The sequence below is a fragment of the Colius striatus genome, chromosome Z (genome assembly GCF_028858725.1).
Source record: "Colius striatus isolate bColStr4 chromosome Z, bColStr4.1.hap1, whole genome shotgun sequence".
In the NCBI taxonomy this organism is placed as follows: Eukaryota; Metazoa; Chordata; class Aves; order Coliiformes; family Coliidae; genus Colius; species Colius striatus.
The window spans coordinates 70,849,029-70,868,830 of NC_084790.1; the positions used below are offsets into that span (position 1 = coordinate 70,849,029).

General features: G+C 40.4%; 1 protein-coding gene across 5 annotated transcripts in view; it reads left to right on the forward strand.

The window, feature by feature from the left end:
• The window catches only part of SPIN1 (spindlin 1), a 55,925-nt gene that overhangs the window by 23,201 nt on the left and 12,922 nt on the right, over positions 1-19,802 (forward strand). For all 5 annotated transcript variants that reach the window (XM_062018419.1, XM_062018417.1, XM_062018421.1 and 2 more), the window contains exon 2: positions 6,256-6,481. In XM_062018419.1, the coding sequence (XP_061874403.1) occupies positions 6,430-6,481 (52 nt within the window). In that variant the 5' untranslated portion in view covers positions 6,256-6,429. The remainder of the gene's footprint in view (positions 1-6,255; positions 6,482-19,802) is intronic.

Here is a 19,802-nt window from a genome sequence, read left to right on the forward strand (position 1 = left end):
ACAAGACTTTTTCAACTGTTGCCTGAGATAGAAGACTTCTGAAAGAGTGGTATCATTTGGAAAGCTACCTAGCCAATTTTGAACCGTTGGGATAATTCTTCAAAGTAATATTAATGTTAATAGTTACTCTTCTACAATAGCAACTTTTTTTTTAAAGGTTTCATAAATTATGTCAGCTTCCATGGCTTTATGCTCTAGCTTGAATTTCTTCAGAACTTTTAAGCAAACCCCTTTTTTGCTTTATATTCTAGTAAATAGCATGCCCATTCTTTTATACTAAAGATATATAATAGATATATACTTATAAATAGAAACTGCAGCGTGTTGTTGTATTTTATATTGCTAACACAGTTCAAATACAGGACTTTGCTGAAAGGTTAAAAACATTTGTATGCAATTCAGAATCATCACAAAGTATCGTGTCTGATAGACTTCAAGTCTATGCATGGGCTCCTTCGTCTTTAGCAGAAACACTGTGGTATTTGTAGTCACATTCTCAATAAAAGTTACTTCAGTGGACACTTTTATCAATTCAGATTATTTTAATCTTCTGCTGAATAATCTGCAATTGCTTCACTATAGCATTGTAGCATGAAGGTTACTTAAAATTTTGTTTATGATTTTATAGCTCTCATAGAATCACAGTTGTTTGTGTTATAAAGATCCATCCAGTCCAACACCCCCTTCCATGGGCAGGAATGTCTTTCACTACATCAGACTGCTTAAAGCCATATCCAACCAAATACATGTACATTTGTGTCTTTGCACAGAGTGGTATGCCAGTGCTCCTTGTTTCTATACAATTGTAGACAAATGTCAACACATGTATGGGTAGTGGAAAAACTGCAGAGGCTATCATGACAGGAATAGTATTATTTGATTTAGGGTCTTTCGGCTCATGGATCTATAGTTGAAATGTGTTGCTCATCGTGGTTGTCAGCTGTAAACCACTTCTGTACAGTACGTAAACTCTGAAGTCTTTCTTCTCAGATGTTCCCCTCCACACAAAATTCTAGTGGTAGGATGAAAAGGGTTCTTAATAATCACTGTGTTGGTTGAACCTGTGGGATATTTCAGAACAAAATTGGAATTTGGATGAATTCTTATAACACAGGAATGTGTTTGAGGTTTCTTATTAGGGAAGCAAAAGAAAATTGTATCACAAACAAAAAATGGACATCTAATTTTAGTCTCCCTGTTAATTAGGAGATAAATTAAGATATTGCCTTTGGGGAGGAGGGGTGCAGAAGATTTGCACAGGTTGATCCTTTCATTCATATAATAAGATTTAGAGAGTCTGAATAACAAATATGCTTTATCCAGCTTGTTAGTGCCAAAACTGTGGTACTGCTTTGGCTGAAGCATGTACCAACAGTTCTGAGCTGGGTTAAAATCAAAATAGTACTTACCAGGGAATCTCTTCAGCTGATGCATTTTGTTTCAGACTGACTCCTTACACAGAGCACTCATGTGCTAGTCCTCCACTGAGCAACCACCAGTTCATACTGAGAGTGTGGAAATGACATAGGAGAGAAATATTTCATTTACCAAAGTTAAAATGGAGTCCATCAGGTGGTGCCAGGAGTCCTACTCACTGGTGGATCTGACAGAAGGAACAGACCTCTGGAGAAGGTGCCAGCCTGTATTTAACATCAGTAGATGTACAATCTGAATTTGCAGTTCTGTATCAGAGATAAGAGCCACCCATGCTATTACCCTTCTTCTTCTTCCAGACTTTTATCCCTTAAGCAAAGGCCTCAGCAAACGTTCCAGTACTATTTCATTCTGTGTTCAGGATGATAGAGTTTAGATATACTATTTAGGAGTGAAGCACTTAACATTGTGGTCTCGTTGTCATTAGCAGTTATTTGTCACAGCTATGTTTTGGGGCTATTAACATTCCTCTTCTATGTACAGTGGGATGCTGAAGCTTTCACTAGAATACAGCAAACTCTGTTGCAGTGAAATGCATGTAATTTGGTGGAAAAACAAGTATGTGTGTTAACTGAAAGTTAAGATGGAGAATTGTTTTATGTGGTCACATGTACTTTCATGGAGTTAAAAGCTCACTGAAAAGCATACAAATGTTTATAAATAAGTTTATAGAGAGCTAAGCTGGTTCACAGCAAAGCTACAGTCTGTGTATGTGCTGTTTTTTCCTCTTTTTGCCTTTATACTGCATAAATAACTTACAAACACAGCTTCATAGTCTTCTGTCTTAATACTGTGTCTTTGTCCTTACTCTGATAGTATGATTGCATGATTGTTATTAAAACTAGTGTGGTTATGATTTGTAGGGCTTGCATTTTAATCTAATACTTAAATCTTCTATGAAACGCTCCACAATAATTTGAATATTATCAAAGTAGTCACTCAGTTTCTGGAGTTTTTGTTGTTGTTGTCATCATCCAGGAAGGTTTGTAAAAACAAACAAGTAAGACACATGAGCTGGTGAGTAATTGCAGCTGATGAAAAAAGAAGGCCAGTCTTTTAAGTGAAAATGGCAACTGTGCTGCCAGAGACCTGTGTCAGGTGTTGGGGGAAACCAGTGTCTTAATTGGTGGACAGTGGCCATTCTCTTCTGAAGGTTACTGACAGTCTGTAAAGACCAGTATAACTTCTTTTGGATGTGTCACTTTGGATCCAAGAAAGTTACATGTGTTAATTTTGCTATAATTGACCTAAAATTTTGTTTCATATACACATCCAAACAAGGAGTTTCTACTTTTGCTTAATAGTACAGGTTACTGCTACTAAGTACATCAGACATGTCTTTTGGTTTTGTATTTTTTATTTTTATATGGAACGTGATGTTCTTCAAGACTTGTAATAACATTTTGTAATAAAAGGGTTTGCATTTTGTGAGTTAAATTTTTTTCTTAATGATTTTCCATGTTAAGAGTTCAAAATGTTTACATGATGGCATTCAATGTGTTGATTTGTCCTTCATGTTTAAAAATCCCAAGTTTTGTGAGTTTTGGTTTACTTTTAATCAAGTAAATGAGAATTACATATGCTTTTAAAATAAAAATGTTCTCAAATTGCATCAGTTTATTTTCAGACAACGAGGTTTCTTACCTTCTTATTAATATATTCAGAACTATCAGTATGCAACTGAAATGTAAATGGAATTCAGGATCCTAGTTTTGGGAAGACTCAAATTTCATTTGCTTTCAGCAGAAATAGTCAGTGAGGTTTTGAATAAGTAACACTAAGTTTCCAGGAAATTGGTTTGAACTACTGAATCAGGTTTTGATTTCAGTAACCTTGTATCCTTAAGTTCAGAGAGCACAGTGAAACAATTAAGTGCTTAGCAAGTCAGTTCTGCTTCAAAAGGACTGGCAACTAATATTTCTTTTCAGAGGTATGACTTTAGGTTTGCAGTATCAATTGGGGACATGTAGTACAACATTTAGATAGTAGCAAGCGAGGGCTTTTGTGGTGTTTTACTTACCTTTGTAAGCATAGCTGTTCAACGTATGAAATCAAATTCCTCATGAATTAATCTTGGAGAGTGGGCAAGTATATAATGAATACAGATGTTTTGAAATATTTACAGCTTTGCAAGTAACACTTTTGTGACTCACTACAAAAAGGGTATGATACTTTTTGAATCTGAAGGATTTTCTCTGTGGCGGTGAATTGTTTCGTTTAGGGTTGGAGGGTTGTTTTTGCTTTAAAGTGGAATAATGTAATGCTAGATTGCAGTTGATTCTCAACTAATAGCTCTTATTGAGCAAAAAAGCTGCATCCTCTTGTGTGCTTATCCAGTGCCTGTGAGATTGAATATGATAATGTATCACAGCAGTGCTCTGAACTCAGTTTTTCATCATCAATGATACTTCTCTAGAAATGTATTTTAATCTATAGTAAGACACTTTTTAGTTTAGTAGAAAAAAAAAAAAAGTCCTTGCACTGTGTTCTAGAAAGGTAGTTTAGCAAGCAAATTGTTTCCTATTGCTTCTTCAAGTGCTTTTAAGAAGTTGACTGCTGTCGCACTGGTATTGTTCAGCATTGTTGTGGGTGCACTGGTAGATTGCAGGAAGAGGTGAAATGTGGAAAAACTAGTTTAAGTTCCTGTAAATTAATTTATAACAAATTGCTGGTTTTCTCCTTGGAGTGTTTTTGTATTGCTCTAGTGTTCCTAGAAGCTGATGGGTGAGATTCATGGAATAATTAAACAGGTGTTAGATGTAAATGCATTTCTCTGCATAACAGTTTTAACATACCTCAAGGCATGTCTTCATATGTTCTCTTAGTAAGGCATGAGCATAAGATACACTTTCTTTAGGGTTAGGGCCATTCCTCTGTTTTTAAACCCTGTCTCCAAATTGACAACAAATTCCAAAACAGAAGCAAAAAACGTCTAAGATGGGCACTGATTAACAGATTAGAGAGAATGTGATAGCAACAATGACATCCCTTAATGAAACAAGACTAAAAGGACAAACTGACCTCACTTGTCCTAGCTGTGTGCAACAGTGAAGTAATGGATTAATCTGAATAACTGCTTCCTGTCCAGAGGTGTTAGTCTGAAACATTAACCTGTAATTCTTGAAACTTTCATATGATCACAAGTTTCTGTAAACATCCCGAGAAGGACTTTGTCGTGGGTTTGTGTGGCCAGGTTTTGGTAGTGGGGAGGCAACAGGAGTGGTTTCTTCAAAACAGAGCTGCTAGAAGCTTCCCCTATATCTGATAGAGCCAGTGTCAGTCAGCTCCAAAGTGGACCTACTGGTGCCCAAGGCCAAGCCAATAAGCAGTGGAGGTAATGCCTCTGTGATGAACATATTTGAGAAAGGGAAGAAGTTACTGCACAGGTAACAACAGAAGGGAGTGAGTATGTGAGAAATCTCTGCAGACACCAAAGTCACTGGAGGAGGAGGGGGGAGGAGGTGCCGAGGCACTGGAGGAGAGATTCCCCTGTGACCTGTGGTGCAGCCCATGGTGAGGCAGCTGTCCTCCTGCAGTCCATGGAGGCCACAGTGGAGCAAGGAGGACCCAAAGCCAGAGGAGGTGGATGCCTGAAGGCTATGACCTTGTGGAAAATCCACACTGGAGCATATTTGTAGCAGGACCTGGGAACCTGTGAAGAGAGAAGTCCATGCTGGACCAGGTTTGCTGTCAGGACTTGTGACCCCACTCTGGATCACAAGTGAGACCCACTCTGTAGCAGTTTGTGAAGAACTATAGCCGTGTGAGGGACCCATGTTAGAGAAACTTGTGGAGGACTGTCTCCCATGGGAAGGACTCCAGTGTACCAGGAAAATTATGAGGAGGCCTTCCCCTGAGAGGAGGAGGCAAAGCCCATCTGTGACAAACTAACAATAACCTGCATTCCCCATCTCCCTGTGCCACAGGAAGAAAGAGGTAGAAACTGGAGAAGAAAGGAGGAGTGGAGGGAGGTGTTTTTAAGATTCAGTTCTTATTTTCATTTCCCTACTGTTTTGATTATTTGATGATAAATCAAACCACTTCTCCCCAAGTTGAGTCTGTTTTGCCTGTGACACTAGTTGCTGAGTGATCTCACTGTCCTTACCGCAACTCAGGAGCCCTTTGTTCTGTTTCTGTCTCCCTTGTCCAGTTTAGGAGAGAGAGTGATAGATGAACTTGGTGAGCAGCTGTCACCTAGACAGGATTAAACCACCACAGACTTAAAGGAGAACAGTTTTGTAATCTCCCTCATCTAAAGGAATGTCATGACTAAATGCTTCAGAAATTTGAGTTTAAGTGTAGAGACTCATCAGAGCTGCAGATATTCTGTGGGACCAGTAACTTAAAAATTAGTGGCTTGAGCAGTCACATAAGTGGAATTGGTGTCTTTGTTGGATGTTTTCAACATGCTTTTTTTAAAAAATTAAAGAAAAGGTATTCTATGTGGGTGTGAGGATGCTTTATTTCTAAAAATGGAGGTAGTTGATTTGTGTTGTGCCTCAGTTTCTTCTAAGATGATCATTCTTCACTGAAGTAAGTGGAGAAATCTTTACGAAGCTTGCCTTTTGTTATGTAGTTGGCTTTGTGATATGAAACCTGCCTGTGAATATGAAGACGAAGTAACAATCTCAGAATTTGTTTTGCTGTATTGACTATATGCCCTCTGTTTACTGGATGTTTTCAGAGTAGCAGAATATGAAAGAATTTCCTGTGGAGTATAATAACAAGCGTGAAAGTTTTTATCTTAACCAAATCATTTAATGCTTATTTTAACCAAGTTTAAAATCGAACTACTTCTACTTTACCTGTTTTGTTTTTCAGAGTACTGTAATTGAAAGTGCATCTTATGCATTTGAAGAAAGACAAATTCGTGATTGAATGGTGGATTAGCAAGTAGCTATCGTATTCCAAGAGTAAGAAGATATCCTAGGAACTGGGAAGAACTGGATTTTCACCCTAGTCCAGCAGCTTTGCTGCTCACTTAAACACAGATGAATGAAGACCCCATTTGGAAAATCACCAGGTCAGCGGTCCAGAGCTGATGCAGGTGAGCTGTTTTTTGATTCATGTTTCTTTGACTTCAGTGGGCAAAAAGTGTTCTTGTTTCATAGATTTTTCTTTTTAAGAAGAGTTAATGATTTTATGAAGGTTCCTTCCTTATCATTCCTTATGTTTTAAAAGAACATTTACTTTCGTTATAGAAGCTTATGAATTGAAAAGGTATGCACAAATTTAGCAGTACAGACATTCATATAGGAAGTATTGTAATACATCCTATACATTTAAGTTACATAAAATTCCAGAAAGGAACAAAACCTGTTTTGTTGGTAAGGGGAGAATTTATCTTCCTCTCAGAAGTGCTGGAACATAAACAGAAAATTATTGACCATAAACACCGAGGACACTGAGCCAGGTTGCAACCTTAGACTTCAGGCAAGCTAGCTTTACACTTTTGAGATAACTACTTTTGTAAGAGTCTCAAGGGATTGGATTCTATACAGTGCCCAAGAAAGCTGGTTGATCTCCAAGCATGACTTCCTCCAACCCCAAGATTGATGTGTCCCCACAAGTAGAAAATCAGAAAGAGATAAGAGGCCTGTGTGGCTGAACAGAGAACTACTGAATCTACTGAAGGAGAAAAGAGAAATCTATAAGAGGTGGAAAAATGACCTGGTTGCTTGGGAAGAGTATAGTAATATCACCAGAGTATACAGGGACAAAACCAGGGAGGTTAAAGCCCTTTTGGAATTACTACTGGCAAAAGAAGTAAAGGAAAACTATAAGGGCTTTTTCATCAGTAGCAAAAGGAAGATTAGGGAGAATGTGAATCCGCTGATGAACAAAGAGGGAGTCTGATGACAGGATGCAGAGAAGGCAGAACTACTAAATGCCTCTTTGGTTTACTCTTCACTGCAAAGGCTGGCCCTCAGGAGGCCCAGTCCCTGGAGGATAGTAGAATATTCTGGAGAGTGGAAGACTTTCCCTTGGTAGACACAAGGATGAGGCTAGAAACCTGTTGGGCAAACTTGACACCCATAAATATATGGGACCTGATGGAATGCACCCACGAGTACTGAGAGATCTGATGTTATTGCTAAGCCACTCTCCATTACTTTTGATTGATTGTGGAGGACTGGCGAGGTGCCTGAGGACTGGAGAAAGGCCAGTGTCACTCCAGTCTTCAAAAGAGGCAAAAAGAACAACCCAAGAAACTACAGGCCAGTCAGCCTCACTTTCATCCCTGGTGTCATGGTTTAGCAAGGAGCAGCTTTTGCTTGGTAACAGGGGCAGAGGGTTGCAGTGAAGATCCAGTAGAGAGTTCTCGGACTTTCCCCCGGCTCTTGGGTTCAGACCCACCTCCAGCCCAGCTGGGCCAATCTGGCACCTTTGCCATCACTCTTTAAGGACAAGAATGTGAAGTGCCTGAGAAGGAGGTGTAAGAGTGCTACAAGATGGAGGCTACGATGCAGACCCCAACAGTCAGAGGAGGAGGAAGGAAGGAGGAGCCACCAGACCAGAGACGCCTCTGCAAGCCATGGCGAAAATGCAGCTGTGCCCTTGCAACCCATGGAGGGCAATGGCAGGACTGAGAGCCACCAGCAGCTCTGGGTAAGTGCACCCAGACAGGCAAGAGACTGTGTGAGGAGGTGGCCATGGCGCAGGCTGTGCTGGAGAGACTGCGGGCTGCAGAGCAGACCCACACAAGAGGCAGAGAGGAGCTGCAGCCTTTGGGATGAACACACGTCAGAGCAGCCTGAGCAGGGCTGCCAGGGATGTGAGATACCTCATGGTGGAGCAGGGAGGACTGGTGAGGAGCCCACCTGCCCTGAGAAAAGACAAATGGCAGAAACCATCAAGAATAGACTGACTGAAATCCCCATTCCCTGCCCCCCTGAGCTGTTCAGCGGGGGGAGGAGATAAAGACACCAGGATCAGGGCTATGAGGCTCGGAAGAGGGGAGGGGTGGGGAGAAGGTGTTCTTAAAGGGCTGGTTGTACTCTTCATTGTTGTACCACTCTGTGTTGTTTTATGTTGGTTACATTTTGGGGTTTTATGGTTATGGTTTAGTTGGTGTTGGATTAAATTATTTTCTGTTTTCTTGCCCAAGATGAGTTGCCCAATCTGTTTTGTCTGGGACCAGAAGCAGCAATTAGGCCTTTCCTGCCCTTTGGCAAGTCTCAAGTCTTTGGTACTTGAGTCTAATTGTGGTCTTTTGTCCCTGGATGGGCCTAAACCAGGACACCTGGAAAGATGGTGGAACAGCTTATCCTGGATACCATCTCAAAACACATGAATGAACAGATGGTTACCAGGGGGAATCATCATGGAATCACCAGGGGAAAACCCTGCTTGACCAACCTGATAGCCTTCTGTGGAAGTGGCTGGCTAAATGATGGTGGACCAGCAGATTTCATCTACTCTTGACTTCAGCAAGGCTTTTGACACAGTCTTCCATTATATTCTCATCAAAAAGCCTAGGCAGCGTGGGTGTTGTGTGTTGGGTAAGTGGGCAGTGATGTTTTTCAAGGACCAGCTGAATGACAGAGCCCAGAGGGGTAGTGATCAACGGAGCCAAGTTGGAGGCCTGTGGTCAGTGGGGTTCCACAGGGATTGGTTCTGGGGCCAGTCTTATTCAACATCTTCATCAATGACCTGGATGAGGGGACAGAGTGTACCCTCAGCAAGTTCCCTGATGACACCAGACTGGGAGGACTGGCTGATTCCCCAGAAGGCTGTGCTGCCATTCAGCGGGATCTCAACCAGCTTGAGAGTTGGGCAGAGAGGAACCTCATGAGGTTCAACAAGGACAAGTGCAGAGTCCTGCAGCTGGGGAGGAATAACCACATGGCACCAGTACAGGCTGGGGATTGACCTACTGCAGAGCAGCTCTGTGGAGAGGGACCTGGGAGTCCTGGTTGATAATAAACTGAACATGAGCCAGCAATGTGCTCTCGTGGCCAAGAAGGCCAATGGCATCCTGGGATGCATCATGAAGAATGTAGCCAGCAGGTCGAGAGAGGTTCATCTCCCCCTCTCCTCTGCCCTGGTGAGGCCTCATCTGAAGTCCTATGTCTAGTTCTGGGCTCCCCAGCTCTGGAGGGACAGGGAACTTCTGGAGAGAGTCCTGAAATACTGGCCTGTGGCTTGTGGTTTGCTTTCAGATCACAGCTGCAAGTCATTGCACATAGGTAAAACAATTTTACAGAAGCAGACCTTAAGTTTGAGTAACTTGGGGATCTGTCTAGCACAGTGACATCATCCTGGCCAGGTACACTTGACAATATGATATTTCCAGTTGCCGTAATTGCAGTCATGAGTGTTACTAGTATTAACAGTAATTTTCTTGCTTACCTTTATCCATGACTATTTGAATAAAATAAGATCTGTTAGATCTAACTAAGCAACTGTTAGCAAATATTTAGATGCTTAATAAAACATATATACATTGATGACTCTGATTTGGATTAATTGTCTTAGCACTGGAGCTCAGTGGGTACCGTTCTTCTGTCTCCTGTTTGCAAATGTCACTGTATGATCATTGATCTGGTAACGGGCATATACCCATTTTAAACAGGTGAGAGGAAGCAGGGGAGCTGGGGACAAGGCATCTGGGTATTGTTCCAGCACACAGCCTGAACCTTTACCAGTGCACAACCACCTCCTCAGAGTAGTTGGGTTATGTCACTGATTATCTAGTAATTGTAAAAATTAATCTCTTAAACACTACAAAAATGCAAATACTGCTACTACTGTGTGTGCTCTCAAAATAGAAATAGTCAAAATATTTTAAAGCATTTTTTCATTCAGAGAAACACAGAAGATGAGTAAGCATCATCGTTTTAGACTAATGAATCTCAGGCTGTCATTGCTGCTCTGTAGTAAGGGTTGTCAGTAATTCTGAAAAAAAAAAGGTATCAAGGGACCAATGAAGATTTGTTCTACAGGTATGTACCTGATGCTGTGTATATGGAGCTAGACTATGCTTTGACTGTGCATTCTGCCTCACTGAGTGTAGGACAGAGACTAGAAGTTACTGTTTACAAGTTAGGAGTTGTGCAGTTTGAGAATGAAGAGGTTGCAGATGAATGTTATTCATTCCTCAGTTCAGTTATTTGCTTTTCAATAGAACTTATTTAGGTAACGTAAGTAACTTTGGTATATTTAGTAATTATTTTTGTTAGGAGATTATTTTTCAGTGTTTTTCAGAGGTGGGAAATGCCCTTCTTGTTCTGTCCAATAGCAAAAGTCACTAGTCAGTGACCCATGTGGAGAAAGAAAATACACTGCCGTCATGCATCTACAAAGTCTATCACCAACCATTGTGAATGGCACTTTTCGAAAAGTCTCTAGAAAAAAAAAACTGTAATGTGTAATTGGGAAAGATCAGTTAACTTTTAAAATACCCAAGCAATAGTCAACTCCGATGCTTTCAAATACTCATCCAATTCATTGAGAGCTGAAGCAAGTGATATTGGAAAGTTTCTCTGAAACCCAGTGAAAACCTTCAAAACTGTTTACCTGTGATTAGCTTATATAAATGTTAATTTTCTGTCACACATTTAAAACAGCTACTGAATTGCAAGGCAAATATTTTTAATAAATTATTTTGGAGGAGAGGCCCAGTATCAAAAATCTCAGTGAGTTTTCATTCTATTTCATTTTGTTTTGGTTCACTGAGTTTTCATTCTGTCAACGTATAAATCATTCTTTTTCTTGACACTAGCAGAATACCTGTGGGAGTAGAATTGAATGTTAGAGGGAAAAAAAAAAAAAAGAGAGCAGACTTTGACCTGGGATATAACTTCAGTCTTCTTGACTTCTAAGCATGTGCTGTGCCCACTTCAGATATTAAACAGTAGGTTTTTAAAGCAACCATTAAAAGAATTTTATGTAACAGCTTTAACATGACATGTGATGAACAACAAAATTACAGCACAGATGTGAAGTGTCATAACATGAAACTTCTGTAGAGGGTGATTATGTGACTGTTCTTTCTAAAGGACAACTTAAGCTAGGACATTTTACTTACATATGTTAAACAGATTTTTGCTTCATATTTTGTTGTTTTGGCTCTTCAAAATCTGGATTTTTTAAGAGTTGCATTTTCTGTTGTTTATTGTTCATTATCTTATATATTGTTCAGTGTAGTTTGTCCAATGACTGGCATCATGCCAAATTGTCATTAAAATTCACACACATGATTATTTTTGTAAATTATTTAAGAAACATGGAAAATCATGTTTCTTTGATTTTTAATATCCCTTTACACCTGTGATTCTTTAAATATCCCTGTGCACCTATTAATTTTTTTATCATTTTCTCTCTGAAGTTTTAAAATATTAACTGAGAAATTAATTTGTATTAATGTGATTAATGTAGTATCACTGTAATTTGAATACAACCGATGAGTCATACACATTTGGTCTACTTCAGCTCTTGGCTTAGTTGTGGCCTATGCCGTTATATTGTTGAGGAAGACAGCTGCTGACCTCCTTGCTGTTGTTGCTTCTCATCTTGGTCATATTTGATGGTCTGAGGCTAGGAAACTTTGAGGGGAGAGCAGGGGATGCACAGCAGGCAGAAGGTAAGAGTATGGAATTATCCTCTGTTTATCTTGTGATTATGTATATGCATTAGGAAATAGTACAGCAGGCAGACCTCGTAGGAAATTGCTTAGCCCACTCTGCAAGCAAGATTGTGCATGGGACTTTAGAAGGCAGCTACTGAGCAAGAAAGACAGAACATTTTTTTATTGCAGCAATGGTTTCACTGATAGTGATCAAATTTGTCTTTTGGAAGAGCAGAGGTGTTGGACTAGATGGTCTTTAGAGGTCCTTTACAACCCCTATTGTTCTGTGATTCTGTGGATGAGGACTCTGAGCCCGGGAAGAGGGGAGAGGTTGGGGGAAAGTGGTCTTGGCTGGTTGTGGTCATGATCATCGTGCCACTCTGTGTTGTTTTCCATGTGTTAGGTTTTCGGTTGGGAGTGGATTAAATTAATCCATTTCCTTCCTAAAGCTGAATTGTCCTTTCTGTTTTGTCTGGGGCCATAATTCGGGAGTGAGCCTTTCCTGTCCAAAGGCTCTCCGTAGTTACAGCTGGTTGTGGTCCTTTGTCCTTTGTTCCTTGATAGGCCTAAACGAGGACACTTCTTTTTCCTCCTGATTAAAAGATACAGTGAAAGCATGAAAATACTTTACTAACTTTGTTTGATCTGTTAATCGTGTACAATCATAAAATTATGGGATTCTAAGAAGCTCTTGGGTCATGTACTGGCTACAAAAAACTTATCTGGAGGTACAGATAAACTAATGGTGTCAGATATTCATATAGGGCAAAATTTAATACATTACAAAAGCTTTTTGCAACTGACATAGATTTAATTGTATTGCAGAGGTTTACTAATGACATATCAGGTGTGCTGGCCATAAAGTAGATGTAAAGGAAGAGATACATTGATTAAAATAACTAGACTTTTGAAATATTACTGGAAAATATACTTCATAGTTCTGTCTAGTTTAGCTGTTGCATTTTAGGTTCTGTTCTAAGGATTCTAAGAGCCTCAAAAAACCCATATAGACCACATGACAAATAAATGCCTAATTCTATTGCTTTTGATGAGGACCTGTAGTTTTTATTTTTGATATTAAAAAAAATATTTATGGGAAGACCAGCTCTGCAGAGAGAGACCTGGGAGTCCTGGCTGATAATAAACTAACCATGAACCAGCAATGTGCCCTCGTAGCCAAGAAGGCCAATGGCATCCTGGGATGCATCAAGAATGTAGCCAGCAGGTCAAGGGAGGTTCTGCTCCACCTCTACTCTGCCCTGGTGAGGCCTCATCTGGAGTCCTGTGTCCAGTTCTGGGCTCCTCAGCTCAAGAGGGACAGGGAACTGCTGGAGCTAGTCCAGCTCAGGGCCACCAGGACGATCAAGGGACTGGAGCATCTTCCTTATGAGGAAAGGCTGCAGGAACTGGGGCTGTTTAGTCTAGAGAAGACTGAGAGGGGATCGTATTAATATTTATAAATATCTAAATGATGAGTGTCAGGAGGTTGAGACATCCCTTTTTTCAATGGTATCTAGCAATAGGACAAGGGGTAATGGGGTAAAGCTGGAACACAAAAAGTTCCATTTAAATAGAAGAAAAAATCTATTTCACTGTGAGGGTGAGGGAGCCCTGGCGCAGGCTGCCCATGGAGGTTGTGGAGTCTCCTTCCTTGGAGATCTTCAAGACCCACCTGGACACGTTCCTATGCAGCCTGATCTAGGTGGGCCTACTTCTGCAGGAGGAGTGGACTAGATGATCTCTAAAGGTCCCTTCCAACCCCTACCATTCTGTGAATCTGTGAATATAAAAATTGTACTCTTGTATCGATGACTGAGATGTATTTTATCCTTATGCAGTTTCATCAAAGTTTTTCACTGCTTGCTTACAAAGAACGCTAGAACTAAACAATTTACTTCAATTTGCCTTAAATATTAACTTTTTCTGGGTTTATGTTCAGGGCAATTTAGTTAGAGTATTTTAAGGGTTTGCCAAAATAGGGAATTTCGTGGGAGTGTTTGAGTTAGATTTTGTCGTCTCATAGTTAAAAGACTTAAAGAATGTGGACTTAGTCCCATTCATTCAATGGCATTGATGCTGTGTAGAGTGTAATTACCCTGCTTTATTGTTCTTAAAATAGTATTAACATATTCAGAGTCATGTTACAACTCCTGACCAAACTGTGTTTGACCCCAAAACACTTGCTACACAAATAGTTGAGTTTTTTTCTCTTCAAAGATTTGCCTGAAGATATTGCCCTTGAAACAATTGGGATTTTTTAAAATGCCTTTCTACTTTGAACTGCCTACATGACAATGAAGGACTATGGAAATTAGGCTTCTGTCCCAAGCTGTTTAAATCGTTCTACAGGTTTGCCAAGTTACTACGTTGTTATATTCCTCAATCATAAGGTGAAGATGATCAGCAATGCATGTGCATGTTACAAGTTAACTTTAAAAAAAACAGTGGTTTATCTCAAAAAATATTCTAAGTCATTGAGACATAGCAATACAACATTGTAGACGTCAACTTATTAAGATGTTATGCATTTACGAAGAAGTATCTCTGTAAAGAAATCTACAAGCTCTTGGCAATTCTAAGTGGAGAATGAAGCGTCTTCTGCAGAAATGATTTCTTGCTGTATAAAGACTTGGTTTGGTTTGGTTTGTGGTAGCTTTATTCTTCCTTTAATCTTACAAAAAAGGAAAATACACAGGACTTAGGATATCCTCACACATTAGAATAATTTCAGTATATCCAATTCACTACTTAATACCTGTAGAGAAAAGAAAAACAGAACAGCACTTCTAAGTGTTTTTATTGTGAATCTTTTTTAACGTGCTTTACCACTTCAAAGGAACAGTTTTTGCAGCTGTTCAAAGACTACCTTGCATTAGCTGCTTGAAACATGTTTCATCTTGACATGGGTCAGAGGATACTTTATTGAGGAAGAGATGATAGTTACACAGGTATTTCAAGAACTATAGCTATTCTTATGTGTGACAGGGGTTGTTCAGCATAGGTTTTCTACTTTTGCTACTCTGTTTTTTTTTTTTCAGAACGTTCCCTCTTTCAGTGCTGTCTCTGGAATTCAGTCTAAGCCCCTATTAGGAAAACAGTCTTTTACAAGCTGCTGTTAAATAGCAGTTGATGCAATTTCAAGAGTTACAGCATTATGTACTATAAAGTCTTCAAGTGTAGAACTAGTTCTTGAAGGTGTAACTGTTTCCTTGGGGTTTTATTATTAGTTCATCAATATCTGTGTTTCAGCAATTATTTTAAAGCATCACTTTATTTTAGATGCTCTTGGTAATAGATGAGAGAAAAGCAGTTTGAAACAGTTATGGTGTAATTTTCTTTTTTTTTTGTGGTTATTGTGTGCCATTTACCTGGACATCATCCATGGTTTTGGTGACTGAAAGAGGATCAGACAGTAAAATTTGGAGGTGGGAGATGGGTGGAGTACATATGTGTGTGTTTAACAGTGCAACTACAAAATCAAGCCGTCTTATTGTTAAATGTGCAGGAACTGCTTAAGTTAGCTTCTTTAGTTGTCTTGATTTTCAAAATCCTCACTGAATACTGTGAAGATTGTGCGTATACTATTTGAATATATGATGTTAGCAGTAAGGAAGATGTTGTCCCAAGTGATAAATAAGAAAGTGGCACAGTTGATGTCTTGAATACTTCCTTCTCCTCCTGTTCTGAAAATTTGATATTCAACTCCAAACCCTGGATGTTATTGAACTACAGCCCCATGAGTATCTCATAGATCTGTTTTTTGCAGCTTTCCAGTAGCAGAGGAAAAACTATTGAAAGAATTCTCCTGGACCAATAAATAGGCAGGCAGATTTCAGATATTTCTGGTTTTGATGTTTTTACTTAAACACGTGAAACGTAGAGATTCTGTTGTTTCCATCCTGCTATTTAGAGCCGATGTAGGGGATAGAAATGTTCATGATTCATTGAACTCTTGCCAGAGTTTCTGCAACCTTCAAGCCAAATGAAGCACTGCACAACACAGTTGTGTAGCCTAAGATATCTTTGAAAGGAGCATGCATCTTCCTGAGGCATTACTGAATTCATACAGTGCAAAATACAAAGGTGAATTCCGGCAAAAAGACTCATAGTCAGTACAAGAGTGAGTTTGTACTAGAATCTTAAATACTTCTTGTGTCTTCTTGGAGGACTGCTATATTTGTTTAAATACTTAATCTTAACATACTGCCTGACATAACAAAAAGCAGTGCTTTGTTTTCACAATTGTCTGTGGTTTTGGGGCCACTACATAAAGGAACTGAGGTTCCCAGGGTGAGAAGTTAGTGAGCAGAGCAAATGCCCATTCCCAGAAGTCTGCATACCTTCTCCTTTGTGCTTGTTGTGGCTTCTGTAATAAATCTTCCTGAATAGGAATCTCTTGTGTTCTTCACTTTGGAGGATTAATGCTTTGGATCAACATTCTTATGCAGAAATTCAGAGTCCTTGAGTGCAGGACAAAACACAAATTTTGTGCTAAACCATTCTGCAGAATATGTGGCTGTTCTTTCTGTGGTGGTTTTAACTACCTGAGCAAAATTAGCCTAAATCTTGCTTTCTCTCATCAAACAGTAATGTAAAATCAGTTGTGCCTGTTCACGTTCTGATGTTACAGTTCTTAGAATCACAGAATGGTAGAGGTTGGAAGAGACCTTTAGAGATAATTCCTGTAGTTTATAAGAACAGTTCTCTTTTTTCTAAGAATATTGTTTTTAATAAAATGTGTTTTATTTTGTAATAATGATATGCACCTACCTCATACAGAAAAGGAAACTGACAGTATGATCAGAAAACATTAGTGGTTGCAGTCAAGTCCCAAAATCTTTGAGTTTTTAACCAAGATTTTGGTGATACTATTTTTTAATTTCCAGCTAATAATTTTTATAAATCATTTTATTATTTCATCTTGCAGCATTCAAAACTTGCAAATATGTTTTTTTCTATAGTAATTAGCATATAAGGTTTAGTTCTTTAAACCCAGAAGTTTCAGATGTCATTACAGCTGGAAATGCAGGTTCCTGAGGATTTGATACAAACTTGAGTGTTGTAAATATAAGATGTATTGTTTTAATTCTGCTAGTTCTGTAAATTTGTATATGTCCTTATGAATTTTTCATATCAAAAGGGAAAGATTAAAATTTAATTTGAGGACTTGTAAGGTTAATGGTACTTTTAGTGCTTTACTCTTTAATGTGACTATTGCTATCTTGAAAGCTTTCATAGAATCATAGAATGTTAGGGGTTGGAAGGGACCTTTAGAGATCATCTAGTCCAACCCCCTTGCAGAAGCCTAGATCAGGTCACATAGGAACATGTCCAGGTGGGTCTTGAAGACCTCCAAGGAAGGAGACTTCACAACTCCTCTGGGCAGCCTGTGCCACTGCTCCATCACTCTCATGGTGAAATAGTTTTTTCTTATGTTTAAGTGGAACTTTTTGTGTTCCAGCTTCATCCCACTACCCTTTGTCCTGTTGCTAGCTACTATAGAAAAAAAGGATGTCCCACCTTCCTGACACCCACCCTTTAGATATTTATAAATTTTAATAAGATCACCCCTCAATCTCCTCCAGACTAAACAGCCCCAGTTCCTGCAGCCTTTCTTCGTAAGAAAGATGTTCCATTCCCCTGATCATCTTGGTGGCCCTGAGCTGGACTAGCTCCAGCACTTCCCTGTCTCTCTTGAGCTGAGGAGCCCAGAACTGGACACGGGACATCAGATGAGGCCTCACCAGGGCAGAGGAGAGGGGGAGATGAACCTCCCTTAACCTGCTGGCCACACTCTTCTTGATACATCCTAGAATGCCACTGGCCTTCTTGGCTACGAGGGCACATTGCTGGCTCATATTTAGCTTATTATCAGCCAGGACTCCCAGGTCTCTCTCTGCAGAGCTGCTCTTCAGCAGTTCGACCCCCAGCCTGTCCTGGTGCAGGGGGTTGTTCCTTCCCAGATGCAGGACTCTGCACTTGTCCTTGTTGAACCTCATGGGGTTCCTCTCTGCCCAACTCTCAAGCCGGTTGAGATCCCGCTGAATGCCAGCACAGCCTTCTGGGGAATCAGCCAGTCCTCCCAGTCTGGTGTCATCAGGGAACTTGCTGAGGGTACACTCTGTCCCCTCATCCAGGTCGCTGATAAAGATGTTGAACAAGACTGGCCCCAGAATCGATCCCTGTGGAGCTCCACTGGCCACAGGCCTCCAACTCGACTCTGTGCCATTGATCACCACCCTCTGGGCTCTGTCATTCAGCCAGCTCTCGATCCACCTCACTGTCCACTCATCCAAACCACACTGCCTGAGCTTTCTGATGAGGATGTTGTGGGAGACAGTGTCAAAAGCCTTGCTGAAGTCAAGGTAGATGACATCCGCTGCTCTCCCCTCATCTAGACAGCTGGTTATGCACTCATAGAAGGATATCAGGTTGGTCAAACAGGATTTCCCCTTGGTCAGCCCATGTTGACTCCCCTTGATAACCATCTTTTCCTTCATGTGTTCAGTGATAATGATTCAGGATGAGTTATTCCGTCACTTTTCCAGGGATGGAGGTGAGGCTGCCTGGCCTGTAGTTTCCTTGGTCGTCCTTCCTGCCCTTTTTGAAAACTGGCATGACATTGGCCTTTCTGCAGTCCTCAGGCACCTTGCCTGTCCTGCCTAATTGTTCAAAAATGAGGCTTAGAAATCACATCAGCCAGCTCTCTCAGCACTCTAGGATGCATCCCATCAGGACCCATTGACTTATGAGCCTTAAGCTTAGTCAACAAGTCTTTAACCTCTTCCACCCAGGGCAACTCCTCTGCTGTCCTGGCTGGGCATCCTGTTATCCTTGCCCGACTGGGCTTCCCGAGGGTCAGCCTTGGCTGTAAAGACTGAAGCAAAGAAGGCATTCAGTACTTCGGCCTTCTCTGCATCCTCAGACACCAGGGCACCATAATTGAAATTTTTGGCATACTTGTACATACATGAGACAGCTAAATGCCTCAGTCCATCAATCTGACCAGGTACTTTCAGATATTGCACACAAAGAGAGTTTAATGTTTTAATAATAACTGAAGACATTTAACATTATGTGACATTCTGGTTTTGCAGGGTAATGTACTGAAATCATAAATCAATTATAGCTTAGCAATTGCATTATGATAGTGACTATCACAGCATCCTCTTGACGGTATGAGCCTGTGTAGCTGCCTGATGTCATGAGCCTGGTAAAAACCCACATAACTGGCCTATGACTGATCAAGCTTCTCAGCTGTAGCACCCAGAAGACTTAGCAGCTCCCTCTTCTGACCTACAATCTCAGATCTGTCCACCATGTCTGAGGTGGCAGATTTCAGCATGGTGGTTTGCAGCACTTGGATGTTTTCCCACCACCTTGCCTGACCCCTCCTCACCCCTTACTTCCCTGATGGCACCCCTTACTTCCCTGGCCCAGCAGACAGCACAACTCACTGCAAATCTGCCTGTTGCAGTGCAGGGTTTACAGGAGAATCCCTAGTCCTTGGTAGTAAACCTTCAGTCTCCTCCATGGTGAGGATAACCTGATTCACTCCCTTTTCCCTATAAACTGGTCATACATTCTACGCATGTATTTCCTGGTTTAGATGGAAACTTAGTTTAATTAACTCGTAAGATGACAAAATGTCTCAGATGGATGCGTCTGGTGTTCGCTTAATTTTTATCATGGGAGCAACCACTATTAAGTTCTTTTCCTGGATCATGCAAACAGTCATCATGAATTTTGTCAGTTAACTTCAGCTGGCAACTGAGCACTACACAGATGCTCATTCACT